The sequence below is a fragment of the Trichoplusia ni genome, chromosome 22 (genome assembly GCF_003590095.1).
Source record: "Trichoplusia ni isolate ovarian cell line Hi5 chromosome 22, tn1, whole genome shotgun sequence".
Classification (NCBI taxonomy): Eukaryota; Metazoa; Arthropoda; class Insecta; order Lepidoptera; family Noctuidae; genus Trichoplusia; species Trichoplusia ni.
This window is the reverse complement of record NC_039499.1, coordinates 5,492,921-5,512,596: the sequence shown is the minus strand read 5'-3', so window position 1 is coordinate 5,512,596 and position 19,676 is coordinate 5,492,921. Positions and strand designations below refer to the sequence as shown.

At 35.6% G+C, this 19,676-nt stretch overlaps 1 protein-coding gene across 1 annotated transcript in view; it reads left to right on the top strand.

Moving 5' to 3' along the window:
* LOC113504440 (disintegrin and metalloproteinase domain-containing protein 11) overlaps positions 1–19,676 on the top strand; it is a 385,396-nt gene that overhangs the window by 184,294 nt on the left and 181,426 nt on the right. The window contains exon 6 of the mRNA XM_026886724.1: positions 13,051–13,101. Within this exon, the coding sequence (XP_026742525.1) occupies positions 13,051–13,101 (51 nt within the window). The remainder of the gene's footprint in view (positions 1–13,050; positions 13,102–19,676) is intronic.

The following is a 19,676-nucleotide window of genomic DNA, read 5'->3' as shown; positions in this document are numbered from 1 at the left end:
TCCCTTTTGAACCATCTAAATTATATCCAACATATAAAAATACTACTGAATGACCTTCCATATTCCATCAGACAATTAACAATCTTCATTTTCATTCCGAATCCAGTTCCCAGAAAAAATCTATTCACCTGATAAAAATCATTAGCTAATGAGCACAAGAAAGCCAGACTTCTCTAATAAGTATTCCGTAATATTCACATAACTGTCAGAGTGCCTCCGTCACCTAGTCTTGTAATTACACTAATTGGGGAAACTAATTAGGACTTTCTATCGAATTACAAGTAAAAAAAATGTACATTTGGTCCTGTTAGAAGAAGAAACGATGATTTCTGTATTGAAAAGTATTTTTTTTTCACAATTTTACGGAATCCCTGTATTTCTTTTATTGTTTTTAAAAATATTTATTAGTCTGCTGCTAAAGTACAACACTGTGCAATGTTTACTAACGCGTCGAATAATACAATTGAATAGTCACTAACAATCTTTACTAGAGCACTTTTTTTACCTCATCAGAAGAGATCGTCGACGTATTTGTAACGATTGTTTATATAAAATAGTTATTATAATGAGAGAAAACAAAATGTAAAGCAGCAAGGTTCGCAGTGTGATTTCGCGATCGGTTAAACATCTAACATCGCACTTGAACTTTAATTTAATATTATAACAATAACTTTAAATCCAACGTCCCGGCTGCGGCTTGGCCCCCCTTTTACAATAATTTACTCAGCTAACTAAAATTCAATTTATAATTAGCAAGTAATAATTGTTACAACCACATCGCAACCCAGTTACATGATAAAGTCCCAAGTTTTAATGAAACGTCGCCTTTACAGAGCACGCTTATCCAAAGAGAATCCAATTTGGGAATTGCTTACAACCGGCCGAATCATACCTGGTGTATTTATGGATGAAAATCTGAACCAGAAAATGAACTTAGCTGCTTGGATATACGATCGAGTTTCGTTAAGCAGGATTTTGGTAGTCGCTACCTAATTTAGTGGTCTTATCCTGTGAGGTATTGCGATGATAATGGTCATAATTTGAAGATGTGTTAGAGGGGGGGGGGGGTGTTGGAGAAGGAAAAGGAACTGATTTGTGTGATATGACGTCGTTATCGTAACTAGTTCTGCGTCATTAGCTGCGCCTGTAGGAGCATTGCTTTTTTGGGTGTTAGCTAATGGTGATGGTTTGGTTTCTTCAAAAGAAAGTTAAAAACAAATATACTGTTGCAACAAAAGTTCTTAAAAGAATATATTAAAAGCAGTACTCGTACTAAATCATAGATTAGATTAAATTAGAATAGTCTTTATTGCACACCATGGAATTACAGCAGTGATTCTTGATACACACATAATATATATATTTTTAATGAAATAATTAACTACTGCTGGATATAGGCCTTCCCTCTTTTCAGAAACTTTTCCTATTTCGTACCTCATCCACGTCTCCTTCCATTGAGAAATGAAAAAGACTTCGCCTATATACCAATAGAGTCAGTTTCATAACAACCTATAAAACGAATCAATTAACAAAAGGGCAATAAATTACTTCTTCCCTATATTTATACCAGTTTTACACACTCTTAAATCCTTAACCATTGAAGTTGGAAACAACTCGATGGACCGTAAAACTCGGGCGGTTGTTAAAAAGTTAGGGTGTAAGCAGAGGCCGAGGTGGTCCCTAATTAGCTGACTTACTTCATAATTAATCGGACCTCAACCGAAGTTGCTATTGAGGTCTCTTGTCCGTAATCAGGGCGAAGAATTGGAATTTGTAACCGCTTACAATTACTTACATTTTAAAAGTTTTATTTTAATAAGGGCATGCTTCTTATTGTTTGGGATTTGTTGGATTCCCTGTCTTTTCTCTATTTAAATTAAGATTTTCTTCTAAGTTTTTATTTTTTAACCGTTAGTCATATTTTAGGCTTATAGTACATGCATTGCGTGACTGGTATTGGATTCTTCGTGTTATCCTCTTCGTATAAGTAAAATTGTGAAGAAATTGTAAGTAATAATGCCATTCACTGATAACTTACTTGACCATACCTGCAAACAATCCCTAAAGTCCACTAAAATCTTATCCTCGAAACATAGGACATTTATTTTCAACCTTATAATTAGGAGCTCTCCGAAAAACCTGATGTAACACATCAACCGAAATAGCCCAAAATACTAAATGGCAAATGCGAGTACATGTGACAAGTTGGCAGTACGTTAACCCGTCGAAACCGGTCCAAACTGGTCCAAACTCCTCAAAGGTCCGGATTACCGCAGCTCCTAATTATCCGGCTGTCCGCTCACCTAAAAATTTGCTCCAATTTGAAGGTCTATAAGTTAATCTGCGAATACTTGTTTGTAAAATCTGGTTAGAGGGTGAAGATTTATTAACATAGGGTTTTTATCCTAATATATTATGTTAGAAAAGGTTCTAACAATTTTCGTACGTAATTGAAAGTGCTTACTCAATATAAAAGGATTGGGATAATTTTGATAGAGTATGCTTTTAACTGGTTGGGACCTCGTAATTAAAATGCTGGTACAATTGCTTAAAAGATGAGATTTCAAGATTTGTTTTCTCTTCTTATTACGTTTTGACATGTTCAGTCTACTGCGCTGCTCTTTTTTTATGCAGCACTACATACTATTACACTCACAAACCAAGAGAAAACATTGATTTTCAGAACAAAACTCACATCCGATGCATGACTTTTTGCTTTACCAGCTTCCAACCCATAGCATAACAATAACACAGCCACTTCAATACCAAAAAAGTTAGCAAAACGAAGCAAAAACAAGAATTTACCGTAGCGGGGAAAAATTCCGGGAAAATATTGACGAATTTCGTACGATAACAGAAAAACTCGGTGTACCGGTATTCTATCAGGATGATACCCAATACGTCTTTTGTCATTTCATATCCGTCCTGCCCCCTGTGTCCCCCCCCCTCTGACATAATTACGGAGTCTGACTTCCCTTAGGAATACATCTTCCCCGGGGTATATCGTGTTCGAGATACCGTTTTTGGGCACAAACTTGCTTACAATATGTTTTAATAAGATATTTTTGGTGCCATAAAGCAATATAACGCTACACTTGGTAATCGAACAATGAAAAAGAGTAGTCTATAATTCACAGGTCGAAATTAAAACTTAGTTCAATTGTAGTCCTATAGAATCGACTTTGTATTGCCTTCATACAAATGAACAACTATTAAAATTATTCAGTCAAACCACGTTAAAACAAAGAGGTTAAGAAAATATATTTCTGAATGAAGAACATTTTGGTAGACGTAAATTTGTTTTTGTATAAAATCGAGAAGTGCCTGAGTGTGTGCTAACAAGGGGAGTGGGCACATCAAGCGTTGAGTGTAACACTTCAATTGAGTGATAGTTGAGCGTCGAGCATTTAATACATGGTCAATTACGCGTATCGATCCGCACTACAATGGACTTTTGTTTCGACAGGCGTTTACACCCGAGCTATGTGATCTCATGTGTAGTGGGGCAGAATAACAGTTGTTCTGTATGTTCCATAGACACTTTCTTACTGCACTTGCAGAACTATCACCGTAGTTTTTACATTACTACTCTAAAAAGTATAGATCTCTATAGATACTATGGACTATTCCCAAGCTTGAAAATAAACCAATACTTTGAAAATGTAGTCAGCTGACCAGAATTGTACGTTACACACCTGATATACCTAGCCAAAGCTAAAGCTATATCACGAAACTTCCAAAGTAAAATAATATCTAAGTAGTTAGAAACAGTCGTAACTCAGGGCGCATATGCGCGCAGACAGCAACAAAATACAAACTCGTTTTTGTAATTATACGCCGGGATACGTGACACGATTTCGGGCCAAATGAGAGGCGGAGGGGGAGAAGTAGTGACGTGGGACGTTGGCAAAGTGGGAGGGGGTGAAGTCCAGTGATTTGTCACCTGATCCGCGTCGTCGTTGTGAATTGAGCGGATTTCGCGGGAAATGTATTGTTCGGTCTTTTTGACACCTAAGCGCCAGTGATAGGGTTAAAGTTTATCGGTTAGGTTTAAGGGATCGAGCGGCTGTTGCGAATGAATTGAATAGCTTATGCTAAAGGTAATTGTACGGATGGTAAAGGCTCACGATTTGTCTTTGCGTTTCGTTTTGAGATAAGAGATACTCTTAATTGAGTTGTTTGCGCCATTTAAAAATTATACGTATATAACCTATTTTTTTATTAGTTTTAGGCAATAATCATGACATCAATCATGATTTTATTATGCCGTGAATTTTATTGAATCAACGGAGTATTTTTTTCTACAACCAAAAACGTTATATATTACATTGAACACATTTTCAATATTTTACATCCAGCAGAAAATTTCACGCGCACTTAAATCCGGTGAATAAAATTTAATTATAGAAATTAAGTTACAATTTCGTTGCGACACGTTAAAATAATTAAACGCAAACGTGTACGGAGCGTGACCACGAAGGGACGCGGATATAAACTGGAACGAATTTATCAAATGTTATTTTAATAATAAAGTAAAGTACGTGTTGTATGGAGTATTGAGGTTGTGGTGCCAGCTTCATTAGTCGTAATCCTTTGCTAAAGAAATTGCATGAATGTGGTTTCGATCTTGCTCTGAGAGCAATTTACTCACACAAACGTTGCCATTTATAAATAAGTAAATCTTATCAAGAGGAATTAAAAAAAGATAGTTTAATTGAGAAAATATTGTAACGTAGAATTGAAGTTATTTGCATATCTCGTAGCACTACAGCTACGCCGTAGCAAACGTAGCTAATTCTTAACAACATAAAAATCAATTATAAAATTAATAACATTTACCAGCAGCCCCTCTGTAACCGTACCCTCGCCATTTCGGTGACGTCAGCCGTCACTTGACAGCGCACTCCGTTCAGAAATCGAGTTACGATGTCCAATATTGATACAATTGTGCCAACAAAACGAACTTGACATAACTACAGGAAGGCCAGTAATTCCATTTATAGTGGATACTTCTTGATGCGGTAAAAGGAGATTTCGCTTTAAAGCTTATTTTAGACTGAGAGCGAAGGAATAATTGTGTTGAAATGAATAATGTATTTCAGTGCTTAAACAATACAATTTGATTTAATTAAATAATTGTGATTGTAAGAAATTGAACGAAACGAAAATTGACACTACTAATTGGGCTGTTAATTTCATTCCGTTTTAATATAATTTATACAATTTCATTTTTGTTTCGAACAACGTATTACGAATTTTGTTTCTCAAAATAAATGCTGTATAACAAACAATAACGTCTTGCCCAGCAAACAGGAAAAGCCTCTCAAGCAAACAACAGAAAGACTCTACAAAAAAAACAAAGCGATTTGCTGCGTAAACGCTAAGCATTGAGACAATGCGAATCGTCAAAAAACATCTGAATTATAAATAACAAAAGTACACTCACAAGACAAACAGGTACTTAATAAAAACAAAAACATATCGCGAGCCATCAAATTACTTTCGAAATAACTGCAGACATTTATCAAAACATTTTGTACACAATATTTCATCAAGGAATGAGGAACAGTCGTATTATTCGAAATATCATTCTGTGCTTTCAAAATCACGCTAGGATTTTCATTTTTATCCACAACACCGCTGCGGCGAGCAATTCTTTTAGAATAATCTCCATTTTGAGGGCGCGTCAAAATATATAAGATATTGCTTGGGAGGCGCGAGCCCGGAAAAGATCTGATTGTTCTCACTGTATTGTGTTTTGTGAATTTAAATTCTTTACATCTTACTGATTTGACTATGAATGAAAAGTGGAGTGTATCAGGTGTGGCTGTTGTACAATGACGAACGAATAAGGCCTCCCTTTGTGACTGTTGTGGCTGAAGTAGCAGATTCTGGTTTTGGTGATTTTTGCGACGATTGTTTCTGTGTTTGAACATATTGTGCATTTGAAAATAATAATGAAAGTAGCAAGTATATGTAAAAAATATATTAAAACTCGATTATAAATTGTTTTTCAAGTTCAATTTCCAATTTATTTCGACGCTTTCTTAAGTAGTCGTAGTTAAGCATTGTACTACCGAATACTGTAGGGGTCTTCTGGGTTTTTCCTTTGAGTTCTGGTTGATTTTTTACAAAACATGTTTCTATTTTACGTATGTTATAAAAACAACAACATTGTTGGTAGCAAAATCAATTTAAAATAAATACCCCACAGTTTAAAACGCCGATAGAAAATGCCCTAGCAGCACTTAAATTCATAATCAGCATTCGCATTGTCAAATAACAATGTGCTTCACTTAATTATGGGGCAAACTGCAACAGATTAACATTTCAGGTTCTAAAATTTTGCATATTCACCACACGTAGACGACGGACGCCACTATGACACCAAATTATGTACGTATTAGATTAGTAATTGCCGCATAAACGCAAAACCTCATCTGTATTCAGAGCTGACGGCTGAAAATGTAGGAATCTGCAGTTACCACAGAGTTACGTTTTATATTCTAGTGTTGCAAAGCTTTATGCAATTTTAGTTTGATATGAACGTTTCGTGTAATTAGTGGATGTCGAGGTGGGAATTAAGTTGTTCTAATCGCAGTACATGGTAACAGGATTGTAATAGTGTGTACATACTACCCGATACATGTTATGCGTTTTGATTTGGTTGTGCTATTGTAAACTTTTTTGTTACATAGTAATGTTGATAAGAGCTTTGAAAGGGGAAACTAAAGACGTGTTTTTTTTTAATCATTGAAATACAATTTTTCAAAACCTAAATTCAGGTTTATTAACCCCTGTGTGGCCCTGTGTGGCCAGATGTTTTAAAACTAACCAGTATCTAGATAAACGAACACTGTAAGCAGTTAAGATTTTTCTATGACATGTTATCACTACTCGTGATTTTGAAACATAATGATACACACACTACTAATTTATTTTTGTGTCCATCACTGATTAAAAAACCAATTCTAAGGTAATAACGAATTGTGGGGTCAACTAACAAATAAAGGGCCACGACGTCTCCATTTGTTACACAATTTATGTTCAAGCGTTCATTCCGCGTTACAATTAACTTCTTCGAACGCAATTAATTTTAATTTACACTTAAGGGGGAGAAAAACGTGAAGAAAAAATAGGGCCACGTAATGCCGAACCTGAGTTTCAGATTGCTGGCTGTAGTACGATTTATAAAGTTACATAACGCCTTTTAAGTCCGAAAAGAATTTGAAAAGATTTATGTAGTTGCATGAAAGAGCGTATCAAAAAAATTGTCAAATTATAGCAGAATCAGACTTGAAGTGCGATATCCGAAAGTAGAAAGCACATTATTTCCCTCAATTAGATTATCCCAGTACTTAAATTACCCATCTATCCAATATCCTATTATACTCATGAGTGCATCGAACTAGTGACCTGAATTTCAAACCTACCTACATGCTGCCTCAATTAGATCATCTGAAGTTAGAGTAACAACAATGGAAGGTAACAGATACGAGTCCCACGTTGGGCGCCAACGCCGCCCACCTCGCTAAATTACGTCCGGTGTCCTGCAGTAATGGGCGTCGCATTTCCGGCTCGAGTGTCTGCTCCGAGAATTATATATCGATTAATTGAGTTTGAATCGACATTGATTCAGCTATTATGGTGTTGATAAGCTGTTAGGTGTGTGGATTACTGTGTGATGAATAAATTGTTGTTTACTAAATGAAGCTAATTTGTGTTGGGAAATGTTGGATTTGTAAAATCTGTGTTCAATTGTGGATTATTAGAGTTAGCATTTGAGTATAAATCCGGCCAAACATCATTGAAGTTCCTTTTTGGCAGTTATTCGTAGCGAATGATGTTATTATCGTGTTACTTAACTATAATAACTATTTTTCTTCAGTTGTAAGCCAAACAAGTTGAATATTCACAAAACATCTCTTCAAAAGCAAAAATTCCTCAGCTAATCTTTTCTTAAAAACTTCCTTTCCTCGCCAGATCTGCCATCTAAATATCCGCAGTCAAAGTTAGATGCAGCTCGTTGATGCTCACTCCAGTTGTCAGCAAACTTCTAGAAATATATCCCGACAATGCATAACGAGACGTTGTTATGACTTTAGAAGTACTTCACAGTTATTTTAAGAAGTATTTGTCTGCTCATGTTATGTTCAGTCGAACTTGTGATACGAAACTTTAAATGTTAGAATATAGTTTTTATTGGTTGTATTTATTGTGGAGAATGTTTTTGAGATTTAAGAGCGCGATTTGTTATTTTTATTTGTACGCGTCAAAATTATTGATATGAATAATATACAGTTGAGCAAGCGGTTAATATTTGTATGAAATTGTCACTGAAAACCTCCGTGGTCGAGTGGCGTACGCACCGGTTTCAAGGTGTTGCTAGCTCTGAGGTCACCGGTCGGGTCAATGTAGAAATTGACATCTCTACATTGTCTCGGGTCTGAGTGTTTGTGGTACCTTTGTTGCATCTGAATTCCATAACACAAGTGCTTTAGCAACTTACATTGGGTTCAGAACAATGTATGTGATGTAGTCCGCTTTAAAAAAAAAATATTATTTTGATGCTGTTAGTCTAATTATCACTTTAGAGTTCTTGTATTTTCTTGATTTTATAAGAACCATATCAGAATCCGTGCGTGCAAACAAAATATCTTCAAATACCAACATTAAAACCAGACTTAAAACCGAATCCCAAAACAAAAAGCGATCTGTAGGTATTATATTGAGCTCTCCGACTTAGCGATATGAAATTACAAAAATGTTTTTATAACACAATTTGAAATTGAGAATGTAATCTACTTAGTGTCCGCAATATTTGTGAAACGAGCCTCCCTTGTAGTATCGTAAAAGCTAATGGTGGCCCCTGTATCATTGTGTAAGCCTCTTTATATTGCCTCTCTTGTGTGAGATGGCTGGTCTGATGCTGGTTTTCTTTAAGATAGAGTGATTTGGTAGCTTGATGAGAGTATGGTAAAGTGCATTTTTATCGTTTACAGTTAGATTAAAAGGGTGATTTGAATAAAAATTGGTTTTGAATATTGTTGATCACAATATTTACCTACTCAAAACTCTTTATGGCAGTCTTATATTCTATACAAGTTTCTTCAAAGTACAGTAAAAATCGTGATATAAATACAGACAATATTATGTGCAATGTTCATAACATATGGCTACAAAAATGGTAATACAATATTCAAAAAGTGATAACAAATAAAATATTTCAATACGGATTAAATGATACAATATTATAGAGTTCATGCGGAACCATTTCAAATTGAGCTCTGCCACCGCATTTTACTATTACGCAATAGTCTTAACGGTTAGGGTTGCCAAGTTTTAGACTCGATAACAATAAAAGTCGGTTAATGTTCATAACTTTTGGTATAACCTGATCTTAAAAGCACCTCCATTGTTTACTTTTTAGAGTTCTACAATTACGTAAGAGTTTTTTTGTTTTAGGTCATATGGTATTAGTTGGTGCAATGAAACTTACGATTCTGGATAAAATTGAGTCTCATTCTCATAAATTATGGTAGAGTAAATACCTTGTTGGAACTCTATCAAAGGAGATCAAAAAAAAAAATGTGTCGCGGGGGCTTTCACAAATGTATAAATCAAACATGCATAAAATCACTCAGAACGTGAAACGCTCAAATGTTTGTCCTACGCGGTTATCAGACTTGGGACAGGTTGCGCAAAGGGGGCTGGGCTTTTTTATTAACCTAATCAATGGTCGAGTTGACAATGTAAAAATATTGGTATATGTCATAATAATATGTAATATTTGTAACCACCAATCATGATGACACAACTTAGTGACTAAATTCATGATAACTGTGTAATATTCATCGTATTGCCACTCACATTACTTCTTTTGACACCCATCTCATTACTGACTGAACCTACCACTGTGAAACATTGGTCTCGTGGCAATAATGCAAAGCATCACAAAATCACATCAAATACTTATTCCTACATTTAATTTCACGACACAGGACTATAATATAACCACATATTTCTTGGAAGCCTGTTCGAATTTTATGAGTATTTAATATTCAGGATAGTTCAAATACCGACATACTTGGTGTGTCTACTGATGGATTAGGGCCCAACAGTTATTAGATATAATAATATTTGGACATGTTTTACATAAAGTACGTGGGTGTTCAGACATGTTATAGTTTGCAGATTAGTATACTGTTTAGGTGTATTGGTTGATCAGAATGTCCCTGTACCTAAGGAGAAAAATGAAACCCTAGTAATAAGGCTGAATTTCATGAACCACAGCTTAGGTTTAGTTTTCACAGATGATGCAATATATTTATGTTGCTGTAACGACAAAATATGTTTTGTAATTTATTTTTCTTTCTCCTATTTTTACAAAGCCCTGTGTCGCAGGTTTAACTTTCACTTGAACTGTTTTTGTGATAAAGTAGGTATCATGACTTTTCGTGTTATATTTTTATATTTCCATTCTTGGTGTCAGGCACGAAATATCGACACTATAACCAAATCTCTAGAGTAATTACGACACTTCCTTTTTCCCATAACCTTTGATCAGTACTAAGAGACTGACATCTATAACACAAACCACATCTAAACTCCATTACAGCACATCGTAGACAACATCAATATGCCCTCTGAATCTCGATGTTACAGCCTCGATGCGTACATACATAAACTCTCCGGCGTACCTTTTGTTTGAACTCCAGCCGCGAAAAACGAGTTAATTACAATAACAATGGGTGTATCCGCGATGAATGGCCGAAAAAAACCAACCCCTGGAATCAAGCCCATTGTATAATTTATTTTGTGGCTATGTCACTACCGGTAATTATTTTTGTGTGTGTTTGCATATTTTCCGCACGTTTCTGCTGATTTATGATGTTCGCTGAAAAGGTTTAACAAGAAATACATGTTAATTTAAATTAGTTGATTAGCATAATACTTAAGTATCAACATTATATTATATGGTCCTTGCTTCATGTGCCTTTGCCGGGTAAAGACCGCCTCACTCTTTTTCAACATGTCATCCTCAGGCCAATACAATAAGTAATAATTTAGGTCATCCTGCCTTCCTACGCCTACCTCGCTATCACTTAATTACACGTCATCAAATAACATAATACATAATAATTTTGGGTGGTAAGTCGGATACATGTCCTCACCTCAATTATATGTAAAAAGTATCTTATGAACAGTCATCGTGGAGTCAAATCCCTATCAATACATTGCAGTCTTTTGCTAAACTGAACTCATCTCTAAAAGCTGATCGATAACTCTAAATCTTAACTCTCGACACAAAAAAATCGATATGTTATATTCCAGATAACATATTTCATGATCTTATTGATTTATCAAGCAATCACGCGTCGCTGATTGCTTGCCGGTCGGCTGTTTAATTCGCAATCATGCTGATCCTGTATTTGTGTTATCTGCTTGGTTGATTTCAAATCAGCGATAGTGATTACTTCCTTGTGAATGTCTATAGTGTTGACTTACTCGTAATGTGAACCAGTGTGGTAGTTTAAACTTGTATTACTAGTGCTAAATATTTTGCATTTTAACAGAAAGTTAAGATTTTAATCTGAAGTCGTTAATCTTATCAAAAAACATGGTTATTTATGCTGGTAACTGTCAAGTACGAGTAAACCATTTTTCGCAGGTTGTTAACCATCTCTATGCAATGAAATGCAAGATCGCGCAAGATCCGCTCGTAGCGGAGACTTTCATAATGCCAACAGTACTGACTTAAGAAAATTTACTTCATAAGATCATCATACGATATCGCTTTCGTAAACCTGGTTTAAGATGAAACCTTAGTATCAGCAAGCGAACAAAACGTAATCAATCATTCGCGCCCTTCAACTACAATTTTTTAAACTTGATGTGATTGAACGTTATCTCAAATATAAGCTAATTAGTTTTATCTGAGCGTTTCTAGCAAACTACTCCAGTTTAATTCGAAATAGGCGGATGATTATCAATCCTGGTAATCGCATTCAGACAGATTATTTTGCATCGGGAGCAAATTTGACAAACTCGGTAACGAGGGCAGATAATGTCGGAACTTGTAAAATTATTGCTTCGGGAAATACTTCGGCGTTAGGAGAGATTTATCCCAAGATATTGAATATTACGACGACGATTCTTTTTAGCTTTAAAATTAAAAATGATGAAATCCCTCACACCCAAATTGAATCGTGCTGACTCTATGAAATTGATTTTAATTAAAAGTGGTGATTTTATGGGATGGAAAAAAATGAAGAATGGTAGAGATGAATGCCTATCTTGTAAGACTTTTGTTGTTTGCATGAAGCTGTGTTCTCTGTAACTAGAATATAGTATCATTAATTAAAAAAGAATAATCTTTTTAAAGTCGACTCTTTCTGAATGAGTAGATATTGCTGTTTTTTTTTTATATATTGTTGTATTTTGTAGACAGTAGTTTGTGTATGTGTTATGAATTAAAATACTTTTTTTTATTGTTGCAGTATTTATTGTTAGTAGAGTTGTTAAATGTGTAATCGAGTATAAATAATGTTTGTGTGCGTAATATGTATGTATGTGTACCTACTAACTGTGTTTTTTCATTTTGGACTATTTAATTGTGTAAGCAATAGTACTGAAGTGGTGATTATGTACCAAATCACCTTTTATCAACAGCGATTGCATGCCTTTCCTTATATAGTTGTGTCAATATCCCATACTCATACCTTTGTTAAAAATAAGACGAAATTTTAAAATACAATAAATAGTTGAAAAGTAATTTACAAAATGACAACAGATTTAATTGAAATTCTCTTATAAATATGAAATAAACAACGAAGCAGAATAAACGATAAACAAGTTAAAGTAATTATCTGTATTTTTGTATCTCAATTTAATTTAAACGAATCTGATTTACGTTTATTTTAATAATTAGCATTGCTAGCGCAAATTGAATCGCGAATATCATAAATTAATATAAAAGCAGCATCAATCATTGCGTTTCTGTGAAATCGTTAAACATATTATTATTAAAATATATTTCACTTGTTACAGAAGCTGATTACACACTGGATGATTCATTTTGGAATGAGGAGAGCCCAGTTGGTGAGTATCATAGTAAGTTTCATTTTCATTCATATTTTTCTTCTTGTTTCATTGTATATAATGATGGATTTTCCTATTACATTAATCAGAAATGTCTAAAATATAAAATGTTCAGAATGTCGGTAAATTGTAGACGAAATCATAAATCACATTATGTTTTTGATAAGGACGTATAATGGAAACTTGGCCCCATATCTTTGGGCCCAACTCTATTTGTTAACGAATAATGTATTAAAAATTATCTGAATTCCTTCGTTGTATCTGAATTACATAACACAAGTGCTTAAGCAACTTACTTTGGGTTCAGAACAATGTATGTGATGTTGTCCGCATTTATTTATTAAAAAAAAAACTTATACAAAAATACACCATTACCAAACTTTATCGACACGAGTTCCTCCGGCCTCCGTGTTTTTCACTAGCGAGATGTAAAAACGCCGTCATCCGGATATCCGGCGGCGGCCGTACATCGTGCCGGGCGGGTACAACCGGGTACAATCGGTACGACCGGGTATAACCGGCTATAACCAGTATTCGACTACAATGTTTTTGACGATTTCACGAGCCATTTTTTGTATTTCACCGGTTAAATTATTATTGTTTGTCGTTATTAATTTTGTAAAGTGGACTGCTGTTATGTAGATGTCTCGTAAACAATGTTTTGTTGTTCTGATTTACATTTTCCATTTTTGTGCCAACTTTATTTATGAAATTTAATTCGATAGCATTCATGTCACCTATTTTAAAACGATAGTTCACCCTTATCATTATTATAGATCTGGTTTAAATGTCATATTTTGAATATCACATAGGTACCGGTCACATTTTGCACGACAAAACGTAAAAGCAAATTGACTGTGTGAAATAAAGTAAATGAATTGAATTCCTGTTTTTCATAACTCTCTCACATACCGTCCGAAATATTCGTGCGTTTAAATTTTAACCGCTAGCTTGCATACGTATTCAGCTAGTATATCTCGATACATACGCATTCAGCTTTTGTTCGCGAAATGTTATATTTGATCACTCAATACGCACGCAACGGTTTGTAACAAAGGGATAGCCGGCATACTTCGCTAAATAACTCATTTATAACAAACTAAAATTTCTACCACATCAAAGCGGATCGAAGCAGTTTTCATTTTGCGAAACTAGTTTGAACCGCTCTGAACCGCCCCGAACTGGTTTGAAGCGGTAACGATTCCGGTTTTAGTCGGCTTCGCAGTTCATACGCCGTCGCGGTAATATTATTTTGTTTAGAAATTGTTTAGAGTTTATCGTGTTATGTAAAAGGCTTTACTTTTCGAAAACTCCCTCTTTACATTATATATAGCCGGTTATTTATTGTTGGGTATTTGTGAGCGTGTTTTGAAGGAAACCTTTCAATGTCAGTTGCCAAGTATTTGTGTATTATTGATGTTCTATAAAAGCCTTGGAAGCAGTCCAAACTTTGAAGTTTGAAGAGCGATCAGTGAACGTAGCTATATATTTATTGTATAGGTATAATGGTGAACATTGTATGGACCTACTGTATTATGTGGGTGTTGCTTTCAGTTTGACTGAAAAGTTGGCGAGCACAATACCTTAATCATATTTTTTTTTTCAATCTGGTTTCAGTTTTCCTCGAAACACATATTGTTTATATAGACATATTTTAATCTGATTCCCCTTTCTATGCCAATGATAATTCAGAAGATTTGACACGCGTGTTTCCAGATCTCTTTGAATTTTTGACCAACAGGCTATTAGACACTAAATAATTTTCGTTATCATCAAAAATCCTTAAGCTTATCGCGAACAAACTCTTGTACAACACTACATAGCATACCTATAGTTGTACTGTGTAGTCTATAGACGGTATTCTTGTCCTGGTACTGTCGGAAGATGTGAATCAAGTCGTTTGCATGCGCGCGACAGTTTCTCGATGGGACATTCCAATACACGGCGCACGGCGGAACATTGTCGCTGGTGCAAGTTATAAGCAGAATATTAAATATTTTGAAATTGTTATGAGCACACTTTTGACTTTTTGTACAGGTTGCTGGTTGTCATTACATTCAGATAAATATGTTTTTATTTAAGGTTAGGTGTTACGGTCTGCGTGAAATATTCTTAGGTTTCCGTAATCAGGTTTAAAAACACGTAGCTTGCTTTTGTCGAGCAATATTCAATTATTAAAGAGATTAGATGTAATAAGAGGACAATGCACGTATTAGTAAGGAAATTGAATATTTTATATAACCAAAACAATTCTAACAAAAGGGGACCAAAGCCACAGCCACACATAATATTGTTTACAAATTAGTATTCGAGCACGTAGTACAGACATCTGCTACGAACGTGTATCTGGCGTAGGCGTGCTACGGCGTAGCTAATCCGTAGTAGGTGTTGTAGTAACTGTGTTAGGTTTGGACTTTGTTAAGTAATTCTCTAACACATGTAGGGCATATTAAATATAAACTTTTTGTTGAGAGTCTTATCTTTGGCAAACAAGCAATGAACCAAACTTTTCAAAAATCTGACACATTCCGTCAACTCAAATACCTTTAAACCCGCAAAAGACCGCATCTTACGCCACCAACGGTACATATTATGAAAACTGAAAACAGCACGAGTTTATCGCAGCTATTACGTATCGCATTACCTTCGAGATTGTCTCGGAATCGAATCTACTGAACAAGCCTACACAATCGCTACGGCGTGACACACGTGGCTAAGTGCGTGCCATTTTTGTTTTGTAGGCAGTATATTTTGTAGTTGATTCGAATTGTTTTTACTAAAAAATAAGTGTCTTATCTTATGCTCGAAATTAGTTTGAATTTATATAAAAGCAGTCGCAGTATGGTTTTTTAGATGTATTTGAGATACAGATTTAATTGTTGAGTATAAAAGCAAAAACAAAGAGAACATCAAAACTGATAGAGGCTTTTTCCCATAAATATTAATTGACAGGCATTTTTCGTAGTAGTGTAAGAAAAATATTATTGTCCAACTTAGCACCTCTCTACCATTTAACACAGGCCAACTAAAACAGAACTAACACCCGCAACAAAAACCGCCAAACCAACAACTAGATCAATGAAGCAACTTGTAACACAATTACAAAAAAATCGCTTACTCATAATACATCCTTATTCCGTCGATCCGCCGATTCAAAATCGATTAGGGCACGGGTCACGTCCGCCGGCGGCGCGTGCCACCGTGTATGAATGTATGAATTTCCATGTTCAACGCATTGACATGTAAATTTTGAAGATGGCGTACGGTGTCGCTGGGTGACGTCAGGTTACAGAATACCGATGTTTTTTAAATATGAATCGGTTAAGGAATGATGCAGTTTCGTGAATGTTGTGTCGATCGATCGTTTTTGTGAATGTTTTCATTAGATTGTTCCATGAGTTATTTCTTTATTTAAGTGTTTTTTTTCAGTTTTATGACTGACAGGTGAACCCTTGATATCTTTTTATTGTATTATTTTTTATGCTTTACGATCACAATTCCCGTAAATGTACAAAAACTGTATTGCATTTCACGTTTGAATCTCACTGGCGTTTCAAAATTTTACCGTGTCAGCCTAAAAGAACGTTGGCCGCGGTTAAGGCACATTTAAAATTTGGAAACTCAGCCGTCTGTTTTTCGCCAGAAGGCCCGTAAATCAATTAACTTTACTTCAACAAAATCTTTCTCTTAAATTTCGAACAACAATCCGGGATTCCACTTGCCAACAATTTAACTTGTCCTTTTTGCGTTCCACCTTAAAATTAGCGTAGACGTGGCGCATCTGAAGAGCGGAAAATCTCGTAAAGAGAGCTCCATGCTTCGGTGGCTTTCACGCATTCTGGCTCAGCGCTGCCTCCACGGTGTGTGTTCGTTAAATGGTCGGGTCTCAAATATTTTATGTCACGGAGTTTGGAGAAAGGGTTGCTGCTTAGTAATCTTGATAAGGATGCTGAGTTTTGAGACTATCGTCGGGAACGTTTTGGAAACCTTTGCCAGTTATAGGTTATCGTAACTTAATCCAACCGAAAAGACTTTCATTTGGTGTTTGTCAAGTTAGTCGTGTCACTTGCTTGAAGACATTTTGATAATAATCGTATATCTTATGAATGCCTATAAAACAGATTAATCCTTACTACACAATACATTAAGATATCTAATATTCAGATATTGCGCGTCAGAAAGGTATCCCTCTATCCGTATCGACACCAACCGGTGATAATTTTCCCACAATCTTGCCAATTGACCATCACTATTCAAAACCCCTGCCCCGTTGAACTCTGAACCCTATAGCACGGCTACACGGTTGAAATTTCTTTGCCAATAAATTGTAAACTAAAATGTATGCTGTAAGATATCAGCACAAACACATAATACATTACAGACCACACTACCGCTATGCCAATTTCTGGCTATCTATTTCCGAAATGTAGATCCGATGTGCGGAGCCTCCACGTTGGGGTTTAGAGCGATTGATAGCGATAATGCTGTAGCGATAAATCAGAGGCCAGATAAAAAGGCCTTTCCCAGCTATTGGCCTGAAATTGTGCCTATTTCCCAGGTTATCGAGGGCAATGTTGGGACTAAATGGCTATTGCTGTCTATTTGGAGGTAGATAGTTGTTGTCGGATGTATGGATGTCTGTGAAAAAGGAAAGCGTAAACAAATGAATCCTTGGCACACACATTTTCTGGTAGGTAATTAGGTTATAAAATAATACTAGCGTTGTTTTTGTCTGACAACTTATTTATGTAGATCTTTAACTAAATATGTGTTTTTTGGTACTCTACATTTGAAACTTTTCCTACATAAGTAGTTTATAACATACTCCTCATTCAAATTGGGGTTTCAGGAAGTAAAACCCTCTATTTAAATCTCGATATTCGGTTACCAAGCTAGCATTTAATTTCGTAAATCGTGGGTGGCTTGTCAATTTAAAGTTCATGGAAAACTCGCGAACAGTAGGACCACACCCACTCACCGCCTAAATCACGCAGCGTTTCAATTTATTGATTTCGTGAACGCGTCCCTCGCTATTGAGATGCTAATACCACGTCATGTACACGTTGGATTAACGACCATAAGTTTATTACAACAGAGTCCGAATTGATTTACAGCATCCGGTCGTTGATATCTCCCTGTTTGTTGAAACGCCATGACTTTTTTTATGGGCCCATTTTAATCTCTATTGATAGGAATAAACTATACCGTTTCTTTACTAAAAGAAAATATATCAGATGGTGGATCAAATGTAATTCGCATTAAAAAATGAGCTATGGAATATTTCCATTTTGATTATAATCAAGAAACATTCAAATAAGTTTCAAAATGTTCGATTCGATTGAGTTTTTTACAGTCTAAATTTATACCGTATTCGGCAAAATCAATTTTGACGTCATATCGATCTTTTAACCTCTTGAAATCGTGTTCCAAAATCTATTTCCACCGCCGTAAATAATGAAAAGCCACGAAGCTTAACCTTACGTACGTCGTATAACCTCCATACACAACGTACATACAAACTAAGCTACGGTTCTTGCCACCACAACACCATCCATAATCAAGGCATCAAGCAAAATTATTTCGCTAACCACAAGGAGCTTAGTCATTAAAATTTATTCGTAACATAACCGATTCCGACGTCGTAACTCGCAGCGCATCGCCTGTTACCCGCATATAAATCGACGCTTAACGCGAACGCGCGCGTTACGTGGAACGCGACGCGTAACGTTACGTAAACGCTTTCTTTGTTAGCCCTAATTGGTATATTTCCATTGTTTTCGTATGTACTCGTAAATTGTAGGTGGATTTATTTACGCTGAGTTATTTGGGTGTGTGTGATTTCTTTCAATTATGAGAGGAGCTGCGTTGTAAGCGGTTTTATAATTAAGAATGTTGAATATAGTATTATGTTACAATAATGTCCTATTTTGTTCAACAATCTTCTTTTTTTTTAATACTCGACCTAGTGGCATGTCTTTTAGTCGGTATCAGTTTTCACGATGACACGATTACTACGAATGTTTCATTAAATTAATTTGCCTTTTGAAATAGTAAATTATTCAGTAAAAAGTATAAAACAGCACCGGTAACGAATTGTTACAAGGAAAATCCGTGGCCCGAGGCAACAGGCTTGACTTATATGTATGGAGTGTACCACTTAATTTGGCCCACATAACACTGGGAGTGCTGCACAAAGAGTGGAAGGGAGCCTCTTGACCGTTCACTTTGTTACCAAGACTCTGAAAGCGTCTCGGACTCCTGCCTCATCCTTCAAAGGAGAGGAACTGTTTCGGTGGAGCGCTCGAAGTACTATAGAACAAAAGGTTCACGGAGAACTCCGATCTTCTTTTGTTTTTCAGGTAGTGAGAAAGTAATTGAGATGCTTGAAAATTAATAGCGATTTCGGGTATACGTAATTCCCAGATGCTATTGGAGAGATAGTCTTGTCGTCTTGTAGTTATTAAAAGATATATCTAAGGGTCTATCTATTTCTATTGCAGTGTAGGAATAACCCTGTCACCATTTTTTATAACGTCAATTCTGTCTTTGGTTTTTAATCTGACGACTTATTTTCT